Source organism: Hevea brasiliensis, chromosome 1 (genome assembly GCF_030052815.1).
Source record: "Hevea brasiliensis isolate MT/VB/25A 57/8 chromosome 1, ASM3005281v1, whole genome shotgun sequence".
NCBI classification, from domain to species: Eukaryota; Viridiplantae; Streptophyta; class Magnoliopsida; order Malpighiales; family Euphorbiaceae; genus Hevea; species Hevea brasiliensis.
Genome location: NC_079493.1, coordinates 122,819,215 through 122,833,497, shown reverse-complemented (window position 1 = coordinate 122,833,497; position 14,283 = coordinate 122,819,215). Strand labels below are relative to the sequence as shown.

The 14,283-nt window shown below is 29.9% G+C and overlaps 3 protein-coding genes across 3 annotated transcripts; 2 read left to right on the top strand and 1 right to left on the bottom strand.

The window, feature by feature from the left end:
• Positions 1–6,002: 6,002 nt before the first annotated feature.
• LOC110639065 (17.4 kDa class I heat shock protein) lies at positions 6,003–6,752 on the top strand. Its single transcript, XM_021789862.2, has one exon. It carries the CDS (start codon positions 6,190–6,192, stop codon positions 6,670–6,672), a length of 483 nt encoding a protein of 160 aa, XP_021645554.2. The 5' UTR covers positions 6,003–6,189; the 3' UTR covers positions 6,673–6,752.
• A 168-nt stretch (positions 6,753–6,920) lies between these two features.
• Positions 6,921–8,581, top strand: LOC110639064 (uncharacterized). The gene has a single exon (XM_021789861.2). It carries the CDS (start codon positions 7,339–7,341, stop codon positions 8,425–8,427), a length of 1,089 nt encoding a protein of 362 aa, XP_021645553.2. The 5' UTR covers positions 6,921–7,338; the 3' UTR covers positions 8,428–8,581.
• A 405-nt stretch (positions 8,582–8,986) lies between these two features.
• Positions 8,987–9,778, bottom strand: LOC110639047 (17.4 kDa class I heat shock protein-like). The gene has a single exon (XM_058150570.1). It carries the CDS (start codon positions 9,509–9,511, stop codon positions 9,029–9,031), a length of 483 nt encoding a protein of 160 aa, XP_058006553.1. The 5' UTR covers positions 9,512–9,778; the 3' UTR covers positions 8,987–9,028.
• Positions 9,779–14,283: the final 4,505 nt, after the last annotated feature.

Here is a 14,283-nt window from a genome sequence, read left to right as displayed (position 1 = left end):
CCAACAACCCGTCCTTCTAGAAGTAGCACAAAGCACCTTTTCGGCACTAACATCTATTGGCCTTGAAGGTCGGCCACCAAAAATGAGGCTGGCTAAAGTCCCCTGAGATAACCATCCACACTGAAAAAAGGACCCGTCAACCATAGCTTAGTAGAACTGTGGCCACCGCACCGTAGCAGAAGAAACAAGCAGCTCGCTTTTATTGGAGCAACATTAAGGCAAATCTAATGGAAACCCTCACCAAAAAGCTCTAGATCTACCACAAAACACAACTTATTCTAATTCACAACCTCGCCCAAAATGAGGGAGGGAAGAACCCACTGCTAGGAGAGGGAGGGCAAGAGAAAGCGGCCTTCTCCTACCCGAAAGGGCAGAAGAAGGCAGCCTGGTGCGGCAAAAATAAAGAATATAAACGCTAAAAAAAAAAAAAAAAAAAAAGAGAGTCAAGATAAAGGGTATGAGAGGTTTTAGCCACTCAGTTTTATAATTCATTTCATAATGAAGTGACATATTTACAATTGCTTTCTAATTGAATTAATCGAAAAAAATAAAATTCATGATTTTATATTATTAATTAATAAAAATATATTTATAATTCTTTTTATTTATAAAAAATAATAAATATAATTTAATATTTATAAAAAATAATTATAAGTTAAATATTATTATAAAATTATAAAAATAATAATTATAATTAATATATTAATTAATAAAAATTTTATTAATTTAATTATTAAATTAAAAGTAATTGTACTAAAAATTAAAAATTTTTAAAAATATTAATAAAAAATTAAGTTAGATTGAATTTATTTTTAATTATTTAATTATAAATAAATAAATAAATAAAGGCATAGGACATGGGAAGCAATAAGGTGCATGCAGGCAAATTAAATATGAACGGTGGGCGGTTGATCTAATGTGATTTAATTTAATTGAATTGGAAAGGGTGATTTTTGTACTTATTTCAAGGCGATTGATTGTCTTTTCTCTTAATCACTCACATTAAGAAATATTATAAATAATCTAGTTTTAAAATTTTCATGGAGATTGGATTATGAATAGTATGAGTTATGCCATGCACGTCCAAAGGGTGCTTTTTGTTTTCTTGCTCTTATATTAAACTATATCTTGAGGACTTTATAGGGACAAAGACCCCCTATTTCATGAGATCAACACTAAATCAAAAGGACAATATTAAAAAATTTATGGGTGCCAGGAATTGGAATTTTGAGACTGAGTCCAGCACTAACTATCTTGAAGTTTTTCTAATATATTTGTATTTTTGTGAAATTTCAAATGGGTGTCATGATGAAATGATTCCATGCAAATCCCCAAAAAAAATATGATTGAACTTGTGATAGTGGGTACAATTTCCATGGAAACACAAGAAGTTGACCCATTTGTGTGACATACAGACAAAGCAAGTCTAATATTATGATCATGTTACTGTCATGCATGTTCCAGCCTGCAGGGTCAAGAAACAAAACAAATATCATTTTGGGCAGTAATTAATGGAAGAAGATTTGTCTAAGTGAAAAGCAAGAACAAGAAATAATTCAAGGGTTACCAAAATTCAGAATCTTGAATTCTTGATTTTGATGACACATTACATACTTTGCTGGGCCAATATCCAAGTGGGGATTTTATTTTATCTCAAGCTCATTAAATGCTGAGGGGCCTTCATTGTCCCTTGAGAACTGGAGCTAACAGCTAGGAGTGTCCAATCAGTACAGGGACATAGAAATGTGGGAACTTAGTTTTCAAGTTGTTGTAAATTTGTGTGCTCTTCTATTGATGCTAAAGGTTCCTTCTTCCTTTGTAGTCATTGGTGCAATAAATTTTTCATTTTTTGTGCTCTTCCAATTGAAACCCATTATAATTACACCATTCAAAGGAAATGGCCCTTGTGTGGAGAGAAAACAAGAGAGAGAGAGAGAGAGAGAGTTTTTGTAGGGTAGACAGCATCTCTATATCCTAAGAAAAAATATATTTTTTAAGAAATTGTGAGAATGAAAGTAATATAATTTCAGCAACAGAATTAAGTCAGAGTAAATATATTAAAGAAAAGATTTAACAAGTTAAATTATTGCAGTTTTTGGAAAATTTCATTGCACAAATGGTGAAATTGTAAATGATTAGAAAGAACTAATTGTTTCCTACCACAGTGACCATACACATGGCCTGGCCTTCTCCTTTTAGCTTCTTGAGTGTGGGTGGTCCTTGGATGCCACTTACAGTGATTAGCTTGTCACCCACTTGTCCTGCTTCTAATAGCTTAATCTTTGTCAAAAAGGGTATATTGCTTAATCATTCTCTTTCAATGAAGTTATAATTAAGGAAGAGAAAGTGGGTTTTTTGACTAATTACTAATTAGTGGGATGCATCTAATCTAATCTAAAACATAAAACAAAAAAGATGATTCTGATTATGATGTGTGTTTTTGGAATGTGATTATTATTTGCTTATCTTGGTCCGTTAGTAATGATTATGTCACCACACAAAGGCAGCTTTAGTGTAATTTTTTAGAGTAATTATGATATGTGATTATTCAATCTTATGATTATTTTTATAAAATAATTTAATTTTAATTTTTTTTATAAAATTTATTAAATTTTAATTTTATTTTATAAAAATTATCTGTGACCTAAAAAATTAAAAGATTTCAAGTTAATTTTTTAATTTATTAACTATTTTATAAGTAAAATTACTTAATTAATAGTTACTGGTGGAGAACAAACAAAAAAATAAGAGGTTTAACGAAAATAAGAGGTTTTATATATATATATATTTTAAATAAATTAATTAAATAAAATAATTTTATTTTAAAATAATTGATAAGTCAGCAGGTTAACTTAAAAACTTTTAATTTCAAATAACAATAATTTTTGTGAAATTAAATTAAAGTTTAATAAATTTTATAAAATAAATTAAAATTTAGTGATTTTTTATGTAAATACTCGTAAAGCCATGTTAATAATTTAATAATCACAAATTTATTTGAGTATAATAACTCATTAATTAAAAATTAGTTTTCCAAGCACAAGATTAAGGAATAATTTAAAAATCTCCATTGTCAAATAATCCACATGAAAGTGTTCTAATCATATAATACATCTTCTAGGCCAAGAACTATTAATTCAGTGGAATACAAAGGGCTACTGGTAATTAAATTGAAGTGATCATTGACTAACTTCTCTCTAAGGTCATTTTCCTTTCAATTAGAGCCATGTCCTACTTGTCATTCATCTTCAATCATCATCATCATCTAGTGGGGCAGATGGATGCTTTACCATTTCAGAGAAAATTAAAAAAAAAATCAAACTATTTAAAAGAAAATTAAAAATTAAAAAAATTACAATTTAATACCTCAATTTTAATAAAATTAATTATTTAATTTTTTATTTTTAAAAATTATTTTAAACGTTAATTTAAATTTTATTCAGTCTTTTATAATTTGAAAAACACGATTATATAAACTTGAAATATTCAGTTTTGATTACAGTAATTTCTTTATAGTAAAGCATATTTGATGGAAGGAAGTTCATTTTTGCCTCTAAAGGCTTTAGAGAAAACAAAATGACAAGGCTTTGATCTTTTTATGGTACACCCAGCGATCAGAGTATATCCATAACATAAAAACACATGAATGAATCCATGTCCCACGTTATTATGAATCACGAGCACCATCATTCACCTGTCTTATTAAACGAGGTAAAATTCTCTGTTATTTTTCAAAAAGAATAATGAAAAAATAGTAAAAAAAGAAATTCAAATTCAAGATTAGTTATTAATTTGAGTACTATCCTTTAAAAATGCTAATAATAGCTGGGAAATGTGAATGACGTAACTAATATATTTAGATTATGAAGGATGGGTTTGACTTTGAGTTAATCTCACTAATTATCGTTGAATATGGATGAATGATATGTAAATTATATTGTAAATTTCTGATAGACTGTAAGCTTTTTTCCCGATTCTGAAATGAATATACTTTTTATACCTTTAATTTTTTAATACCAAACAAAAAAGAAATTAAATGAATTAATAGTATTGAAAATTTTTAACCTTTCACAAAATTTAATTTTTATTATCTGATTAATAGTATTGAAAATTGTTCTACATATACAGCATCACTAGAGAACAAAAGAAGTGTGATGAACTGGGGATAATGTGAAGGTCTTGCATTTGAATGTTAGATTGATTGAAGGGATTAATTGCATAATCTTCCCATCCTTTTGATGCTAAAAACCAATGAAGAATCAAATACAAAGAAACAAAACCAAGCAAAGAAAAACAAAAATGTTAAAACAAGAAAATGATGATCTTGAAATGAATCACAAACCCAATAATTAAAGCCATCATGGGTGGGGCCAATTCAGAATTGGTCTCCATACACCCCTCCTTGCAAAACAAAGCTTGCATTTTTACACAGAAAAGCATGTTTTCTTGATTGATTGCATCAAAGTTTGGTACACACACATGGTCTTCTTCTATAGCCCACTAACTTAGCTACTTTTGTGTATGTCTTGATTCAGAGAGTCTTGGATTCCATTATAAAGGGGTAGCAACCATTTCCATTTGGGTCATGCCCTATGAGCTTGAGACCATCATGACCCTCAAAGTGAGGCACCAAGTGAACATATGTAAAAGCATGCTCCTTTCAGCATTTGTTCTGATTTATAAAATCCATGGAACCAGTCTTTTGTTTTTGTAACAACATCTGTTGCAAAGATTTGCTCATCATTTTGTTTGTGCTCCAACCCTGGATTATAATATACATTACTGCAAATGCATATATGTTTCTGCAAAATAAGTAATGCTATACTTTTTGTCCCAACTTTCGTGCCTTTGTTTTAATTAAAGCATAATATAAATCTAATGGGACACCCAATTAACCTTTTTTTTTATCGATAAGGTTAATTTGATTAGTCTTCTTCACTTTTATCATTGAAAATTATTAAAAGAAAATAATTACATCTTATTTGGTAATTCACCTATTGCTATTTTGCTCATGAGATTCATCTTGAATAAAAAAAAAAAAAATTAAGCTATTCTATTCAAGGCATCTACTTTTGATGAAGTTCATGATTTGGGAAGTCAGTAAACTTGTTTTTTTAGTGCCTATTGTTTTCATGGGGTTTTATTCAAGGAAAAAATTAATGGGTAAGCTATTTTAGAGGCATGTAATGAGTAGGTATTACTATTTAGAGTAATGGGTTTATGCCATGCTTATGTCTTTCTGGATGAATTCATTCTAATTCTTAATGATGGATCTCATAATTTATTTTCTAGCAAAATCATGGTTTATGTCTTCATATTGTCACAGGAAATGATTTTGGAATGAAAGTGGGAATACTGTTTTTTTTTTTTTTTTTTTTCATTTTTAATTGGGAGGCCTCAGGCCTAAGGGTGGATTAGGCTTGCCAAATGATTCAAGGCTGTTCCCCATTTGTGTTCTTTCTAGACTAGCTGTGCCTCCATGGAAACTGTAAAAGTGTACATCAATTATTCTGTACAGGAATCTGCTGGAGTTTCTCTGCAAACTGACATAATTGTTTTTGCCAAACAAAGAAGTGCCAACATCTCCTCAAAGGCCCAACAATAGGTTGTTGTACTTCTTGAAGAGATGGTCTAGACTTTCTGTTTGCTTCATTAGACCATTAGGGGTTAAAAAGTTCTGGTTCTGCACAATTAGACAGAGCCCAGCACAATGGCTTCCACTTAATTATTTTTTGGGCCTGGCTTGCTACTGTTCAGACATCTTAACTCAAAAGTCAAGCCCAAATGTGCAATTCTTGCATTTTTTGTTACCCCAAAAGCACCCCACCAAAGAATTTTCCAATTTTTGAAAGGCAATAACTATAATTGTGGAACTTTCCAGATTCCCCATTTTCACTTATAATTCTGTGGATTGAGCTCAAGGGTAGCAGAAGGTTGGAGAAGAACATCATTATCCATTTTTCTACAGTATCAGGAGGGATAGTTCAAGAAAGTACCAGAATTTTCATTTGCTTTTATGATAACGATTTAAAAATCCAGAATCATCTTCTAAATCCTATATATATCCTTCCCACATCTATTGTGTTTCATCGAGAACTGTATTGATCAAAGGAAAGTGAAGCTCTCTGATTAGCTGATCATCTCTTTAAAGATTTCAATTTTCTTTCCAGGGTTACCTTCAAAAAAAAAATGGCATCATCCCTCATTCCCAGCTTCTTTGGCAGCCGCAGGACCAATGTGATTGATCCATTTTCTCTGGACATTTGGGATCCTTCAGATGGCTTCTTCACCTCTACACTTGCCAATGCGCCATCCTCAGCAAGGGAAACCTCAGCTTTCGTCAATGCAAGAATCGATTGGAAAGAGACCCCAGAAGTCCACATTTTCAAAGCAGATGTTCCAGGGCTAAAGAAAGAGGAAGTGAAAGTGGAGGTAGAAGAAGGCAGAATCCTCCAAATCAGCGGAGAGAGGAACAAAGAGCAGGAGGAGAAGAATGATAAGTGGCACCGCATTGAGAGGAGCAGTGGGAAATTTTTAAGGAGGTTCAGGTTGCCTGAGAATGCAAAAATGGATCAAATTAAAGCTGCCATGGAAAATGGAGTGCTCACTGTGACTGTTCCCAAGGAGGAAGAGAAGAAGCCTGACGTCAAATCCATTAAGATTTCTGGCTAAGGAAACAAATGCAAATCTGCTACTAAAATGGTTGCTTGGGATCAAAAGTTCTGAATATGAAATAAAATTTTAAGTAACAATATGTCTCTTTTACTGAGTAATCAGTGATATTAATCTTTGTATTAGCAAAATGATAAAAACAGAGCAATACATTCTTAATTATTGTATAAATTCTCTTTTAAAAAAATTTTAAAAAATTCAATCAGATCAAATCGATTCAAAATGCATATTATTAGTCAAGAAACAAATCAAATCATTTTTATTTCTGCCTTAAATTAAATCATCTAATAATTTTTTAACGGTCCTGCATTAGCCACCTCTCTTACAACTTTACCCTTCTTCTTTCCCTGATATTACCCCTCCCAACTACCTAAATCGCTACCAGTTTCGCGCTATCACAGGGGCAAAATGTTAACGGATTCACCAAACAACAACCCAGCGGCCTGTCAGCTCCGCGCCCTCAGCCCCATATCCAGACAAAACTCGCCGGATTCTCCGCTTATTCTAATTACTCTACCCAATTCAAAATCTGAAACCCTACCATAATATGAAATAAAATCATTATAAATTCAGTCAATTTTCACTTCACTCTCCACTTCATAGAAATTTTGAATTCGAAATTCGATTTAGGTTTTAGGGATTCGTTTCAGGAAAAAAAAGGCTACCATGAAGGCTTCGTTAAAGTTCCGTGAAGATCAGAAGCCACTCTTTCGAGCCAAGGTTCCTTTGAGCATCTTAGGCTTGCCTTTTCAATCAGGGATTGTCGCTGGCGAGTCCAAGGAGCTCACTCTCAATCTCGCTACCTTCTTCGAATCTGGACCCTCCATCAAGGTCGCTTACCGTCCCAATGATAGCTGGAACCCTTTTTCTCTTATCGTCAAGACTGGAATGGGATCCTTTGGTTCGCCCGTGGCCAGCTCCATGCTTATGAGTGCGGAATTCAATTTGCTTGGGAGGGGGAATCCTAGTTTTATGCTTCATTTCAAGCCCAGGTTTGGGGATTTTTCTATTAAGAAATCGCAGTCGTCTTCGGTCTTTGAGAAGGGCGGGAATATGTTTGGGTCTTTGCCCAATTGCAATGATGATGGATCGATTGAGGTGGTGGAGTCTCCGGTGATAAACGGAGGTGGCGTAGGGGTGGCGAACGGAATTTCCGGAAAGAAAATTTCGGTTTTGCCGCCGCCTACTGCCAGGGCGATCGCAAGCGCATTCTCTGGCGTGGAAGTGACAGCAAGTACAAAGCTTCCTGTGAGGAGCAGCGCGGTGGTCAATTTCAGATGGGGAGTTAGGGTTCCTGCGGAATTTAAGAATGGTACTGTTGGTGATTCAACAGCTGGGATCAATCTTAGAAAGATTCCGTTTTTGGTGATGAATAAGATAGGGATTGAGCATATTGATGTTGATGATTCCAAATCAAAAGGGACGGCATCTGCCCCAACGAAGTTGAGCTCGGAATTGACAAATACTGATATGGCGGAGGCTTGTTTGACGGTGAAGCGGCAACTGGAGGTGTTGCAAGCTGAGAATGGGCTATTGAAGAAAGCTGTGGAAGATCTCAGGCAGGAAATTGCTTCAGGTAAGGTAAGTTTGCTGGATTTCAATTCTGGCAAATACAGAGAAAATGAGAGGAACGGAATGAAAAATGTGAATAGCGGTAGAATTGAAAGGAGAAGCAATGAGAAGAAATCAATGGAGGGGGATGTGCATGAGGAGTTGAAGAAGTCATTGAAGGGAACTGTTGGTGTTGGTGCTTGAATTTGTAGAAATCTCTGTAGGGTATATACATGTAAAAGCTGCTAAGTGTGTTTATCTAGGCTTATTAGCAGGTTTGTTTTGTTCAATTCTATGCCAAATTTTGTAAGGATTGTTTAGGGTTTTATAAAATGTGTTCTATATTGGTTGCTTGGTTGATCCTGTGAAAAAATGGAATGCATGTTTTTGCATTATTTAGATGCAGAAGCTAATTTGGATTGAACATTTTGGATCATAGCAAGCAGGGCACTTTAACATATGAAGGAATTTGAAATATAGTTTGATAGTCATAACGGAAACAGATCATTTAAACCAATGTGCAAGTTCATGAGAAAATGCTTTTCTGCCTTTATTGTATACTGAGACATTTGATGTATCAATACGAACTTGATAGTTGTTTCAATAGCATATATATATTGTAATGGCTTGTGGAATCTAATAGCTGAAATGATTAATGATTTCAAGCTAGTTCATATTGTTACAGTTTTATTAGAATGTGGGAATTTTAAGAAAAATGTCATTCAATTATTTTCATTTTAGATACATGGCTTCCACAGATTTTCCTTTGAACTAAGGCTGCATTTCTAGTTCAGTGCAGTATTGGTTAACCCGAAATCTCAATGGACTTGACATCAGGCTTCTTATCCTCCTCCTTAGGAACAGTTATAGTGAGCACTCCATTCTCCATGCTAGCTTTAACTTGATCCATCTTTGCATTCTCAGGCAACCTGAACCTCCTTAAAAACTTCCTACTGCTTCTTTCAATGCGGTGCCACTTATCATTCTTCTCTTCCTGCTCTTTGCTCCTCTCTCCGCTGATTTGGAGAATTCTGCCTTCTTCTACCTCTACTTTCACTTCCTCTTTCTTTAGCCCTGGAAGATCTGCTTTGAAAACGTGGGCTTCCGGGGTCTCTTTCCAATCGATTCTTGCATTAACGAAAGCTGAGGTTTCCCTTGCTGAGGATGGCACCTTGGCAAGTGTAGAGGTGAAGAAACCATCAAAAGGATCCCAATTGTTCAGAGAAAATGGATCAAACACATTGGTCCTGCGGCTGCCAAAGAAGCTTGGAATGAGGGACGATGCCATTTTGGAAAGCAATGTAGAAAACTGAATGGAAAATTTTGCAGTATGCAAGCGAAAGAGGGCTTTGATCTGTTTTGATCTAGTTCAGGATGGATGAGATACGAATGTTATGAGCTTGCTATATATAAGGATCGAGAAGAGGATTCTAGCTTATTCGTTCCTATTACAAAGGAACAAGAAAAGTCTGGTCCTTTCTTGGGCCATAGGTTGGTTCATAATCCTGGCCTGTTACCCAATTAATAAAAAAAGTATAATGATGGAGGTCTCCTGTTTCTTCTCCAACCTTCAAAATTAAACTTCTTTTCTTCGTCTTAGGTGTCGTTTGTTTGGTGAAAAGTTAGGAAACTTCAAAATTCTCAAAAGATATCAAAGCCAAGCTTATTTAATTGGCTATTATCGTGAAGTTTAAGTGTCTGTTTGATTTTAAGTTTAAAAAATAAAAATTATTTTTTTAAATAAAAATATAATTTAAATATTTTTTAAAAAATAATTTAAAAAAATTATATTATTATTTTAATATTTTTATAATTAAAATTTATTAAATTTAATTTATAACTATTTCTTAATACTCTCCTAATAATATACTTAAAAAAATAATTTCAATAGGAATAACAAACTGCCATTAAATTAATTTTTCTTCTAATGGGCTATAGCTCCTTCCGTGGCAAGTCCAATTTGTTCATAGACGTTATGGGCTTCAAAAGACTGCTACTTAGGAAATCACCGAAAACATTCTTTGTTTTGTTTTATATAACAAAGCCTTTATTTTTAGGCAGACAAGCCCTTCCAAAAGTAAACCACTGATGTAATGTCCAAATTCAACCCCTTCGAAAAAAGAAAAAAAAAAAAGATTTGAGATGATACGCACCTTGAAATAATTCAAATTTAAATGATTCGAAATTGAACCGACTCAAATTTTTAATGATTGGACATTGAACCTACTCGATTTTTATTTATTACATATTGCCTAGTTGAGTAAATTTCAATTCAAGTTGTTTAAATTTGAGATACCTATCATTTTAAACTTTTTTTTTTTTATTAAATAACCTAATTTCACCTTAAAAGTTAACTATCTTATAAGTAAATACATCTGCAGATGACTTTAACATTGAAATAGGATAAACTCGAATACTGTATAGAGAAAATGAATTAAATTTAATTTCACTCAAAAAGCTAATTCAAAGGAAAGAGATTTATCAAAATTCATATAACTCAAATATTTCATTCCAAATTAATATGAGACAATAAATTATACCATAAATGGATTCAAGTTATCTATCTAATCATTTTATAAAAGAAATTTCGATTTAAAGTTGAACTATGGTACAATTTAGATAAAAAAAAAAATTATGAATTAAAAGCTGAATTGATTTAAAACATGTAAATTTCAATGTGTGTCAAATTACTTCAAATTTGAAATTTATGAGTTATTTAATTTGAAATCATTTTAAATAATTACAAGAATTCAAATGGAATTCGTAAGTGGAATCAAAATTTAACACCTCTAATGTCTTTGGATTTGACCTTCCTTCTTATTGCCTAAACATTTGATTTTTTTGTTTTTTAAAGTAAATCATAGGTATCTTCTAACCTACCAAGTTATATTTAATTCTATTCATATTGAAAAAACTCATTATAAAATAAAATACTATTAAAAGAGATTTTCTTAATTTATAAAAATTAAACATTCGACCTTATTTAAAGAATATAAAATCCTTCACGGCTCATATTATTCCATTGATCCGCCATTGATCCGCTATAGCAATAAACATTGGATTCCAATGATCATCTATAGCAACAAGCATTTCTAAATATAAACTATTAGCATTCAAACAAAAACTTGCTTATCATTAACACTTAATCACTATCGTAATTATCTCTTAATCATTATCGTAATTATGCATTCATGCTAAGACACAAAATGAAGATATTTTTCTTAGATTATTATTATTATTACCATCAACGCATATCTGTGTCTGACATTTTTCAATATATATATATATATATATTTTAAAGTAAAGAATGATTCAGAATACTTATAATATTTATTATGAAAATGACAAATCCCATAAACTGAACTTTTTAATTATTGAAGAAATTAAGCAGATACAGATTCAAAAATTGCATAGGACAATTAGGTTGGAATATATAAATAGTATTAAACTTTAAAGAGACGTGTTTAAATTGAAAACCATTTCCTGCAACTTGAGGGAGAGAGAAGAGAATTTAGACTTTGATTTGTCTGTGAATGGAAACCACTAAATTATTATTTTTTTCCTTTTCTTTTTGGTTGACTGGGAAAATGATCAATAACTCCATTAATATTGAAGAAGTGCGTGCAAGAAAATCTGTGAAAAATGTCAAATTTTAAATTTAAAAAATAAAATAATTTTATTATAATATTTTAATAAAAAATACATTTAAATACTCTATTATTTACACATTTTATTGAAAGGAGTATGAAATTTTTTATTTTATGCTTACACCATGTTTGGACATGGGAAAAATAAGATAGGGAAGAAAATTTAAGAGTAAAATAATTTTATTTTCTATTATTTTGTGTTTAGGTAGGGAGAAAATAAGAGACGAAATAAAATTTAAGAGTAAAATAATTTTATTTTCTATTATTTTGTGTTTAGACAGGGAAAAAATAAGAGACGAAAGAAAATTTAAGAGTAAAATAATTTTATTTTTCATTATTTTGTGTTTAGATAAGGAGAAAATAAGAGATTTAGAAAAATTTGAGAGGAACATAAATGTATTTTATTCACTTCTACTTTTTCTCCAAAATAAAAAAAAAAGTGGGAGAAAAGTATGTCAATTACAAATATACCCCCATATTTATATAAATTTTTATTTCTTAATTTAAGAATAAAATTATAATTTTACTATTTATAAAATAATTTTTTTATTTATATTTTCCTTTTACTATCCAAACATAAGAGAAAAATTATATTTTTTTCTTATCAATAATAAATTTTTATATTTTTCTCTCATTATTTTCATTCTTTCAATTTAAACACAATATTAAATTATGAGGTATTAAAATTGATGAAATGACTCATCATCATCAAATGTCATATTAATAATATTAATGTCACATCAATATTATGTCAACATATATTTAACACCATTAATCAATTTACCCTTTAAATGTTAATAATATTATGCCTCATGCTTTTATATTAAAAAAAAAAATTTAAACCCCTTTCAATAAAACACATAAAACACAAAGTATTTAAGTGTATTTTTCTTTATTTTAAATATAAAATAAATTTTAATTTCTTTAATAAAAGTATAGATAAGCCATTCACCAATAGTTGAATATTTTATTAATAAAAAAATATACATTGAAGACTAACTTATTTTTCATTAAAAATTTGCAGCCTTCAAGCTGTATCAATTATTCAAATCAGACCAAAATGTTTTTGGCTTTATAATAAGGACATATCAATTTCATGATTTGTCATTCTGTCTTTAGATTGCAATCTTCTGCCATTCCACTTCTAATAGACAATTCACATGAAAGAAACAAAGATAAAAATAATAATAGTAAAAAATGAATGCTGTTGAGTCAAATGTGGAGGAAAATGACAATAAAAAAAAATATATATATATATAAATATATATATATAGGAATTCTTTTCATTCTATGATGCTTAGGGGGTTTGATATGAAGATAATAAAAATAATTATTATTTTAAATTTTAATTTATTATTATTAATATTAATGTTTTATTTTATTAATATTTATTTTTTTAGATTAAATATTAATTTTAAAGAATCGAATAGTGTTTGATATGAATAATTCGATACTTTTATATCCTTTAAGCGAAATCTAACGTTCAATTTTTATAGATAAAGAAGATATCCATTAAAAATACTTTACTTTTTAATGGACTAATCTAATGAGAATAAGATTAATCTTGCCTCTAGAGATACTGAATAATATATATAAAAAATTGCTAACCTTAAGGGATTAAATTAATATTACAATTAAAACAATTAATTGAGTTAATCATTAAAAATATCATGTAATAAGGTATGAGTCTACACTTTCCCCATATTTATCTTTTATTACATTATTTAAATATACTCAAATATCATGTAATCATATAAGTATATTTTTGAGAAAATTAGTTAAAATTAATTACCATACTTTTTAATTTATCAATTTAAATTATTATTTAAAATTCTTAAATTAGTGATTTATAATAATAATAATAATAATAATAATAATAATAATAATAATAATAGATATATTTATCTATAAATTTATGGATTGAGGTTGTTTAAATTAAGGTATGCACGATCTTCAATTACTAAATTTTAAAAAATAAATGAAAATTTATTTATAATTAATAGATAAATAATTATTTTCTTAAAAGTTAAATTATTATTAAAATATATATATAAAAATAATAACTCCATAAATTAATTCACAAACACTGAATTGAAACATATCATCAACATGCTCTTCTTTGTTTCTCTCAGATATGAGAATGATTATTATTCTTTCTGCTTTTATGGACTAAAAACAGTGATTAAAAGACAAATTCATTTCCCAAAAATTTCAATAAATCTGATATGTTGATGAACGGAAACCTATTAAATGTATAACTTAAAAGCTCAATTACACTCTATTCTTATTTAAGAAGTTTAATTTAGTTATTTTTTTAAATTTAATTTAAAATTTTTAATTTAAATTTAATTTAACTTAAAAATAAAAAAAAATTAAGAAATTAAACTTGAAATGGACTAAATTAAAATATTTC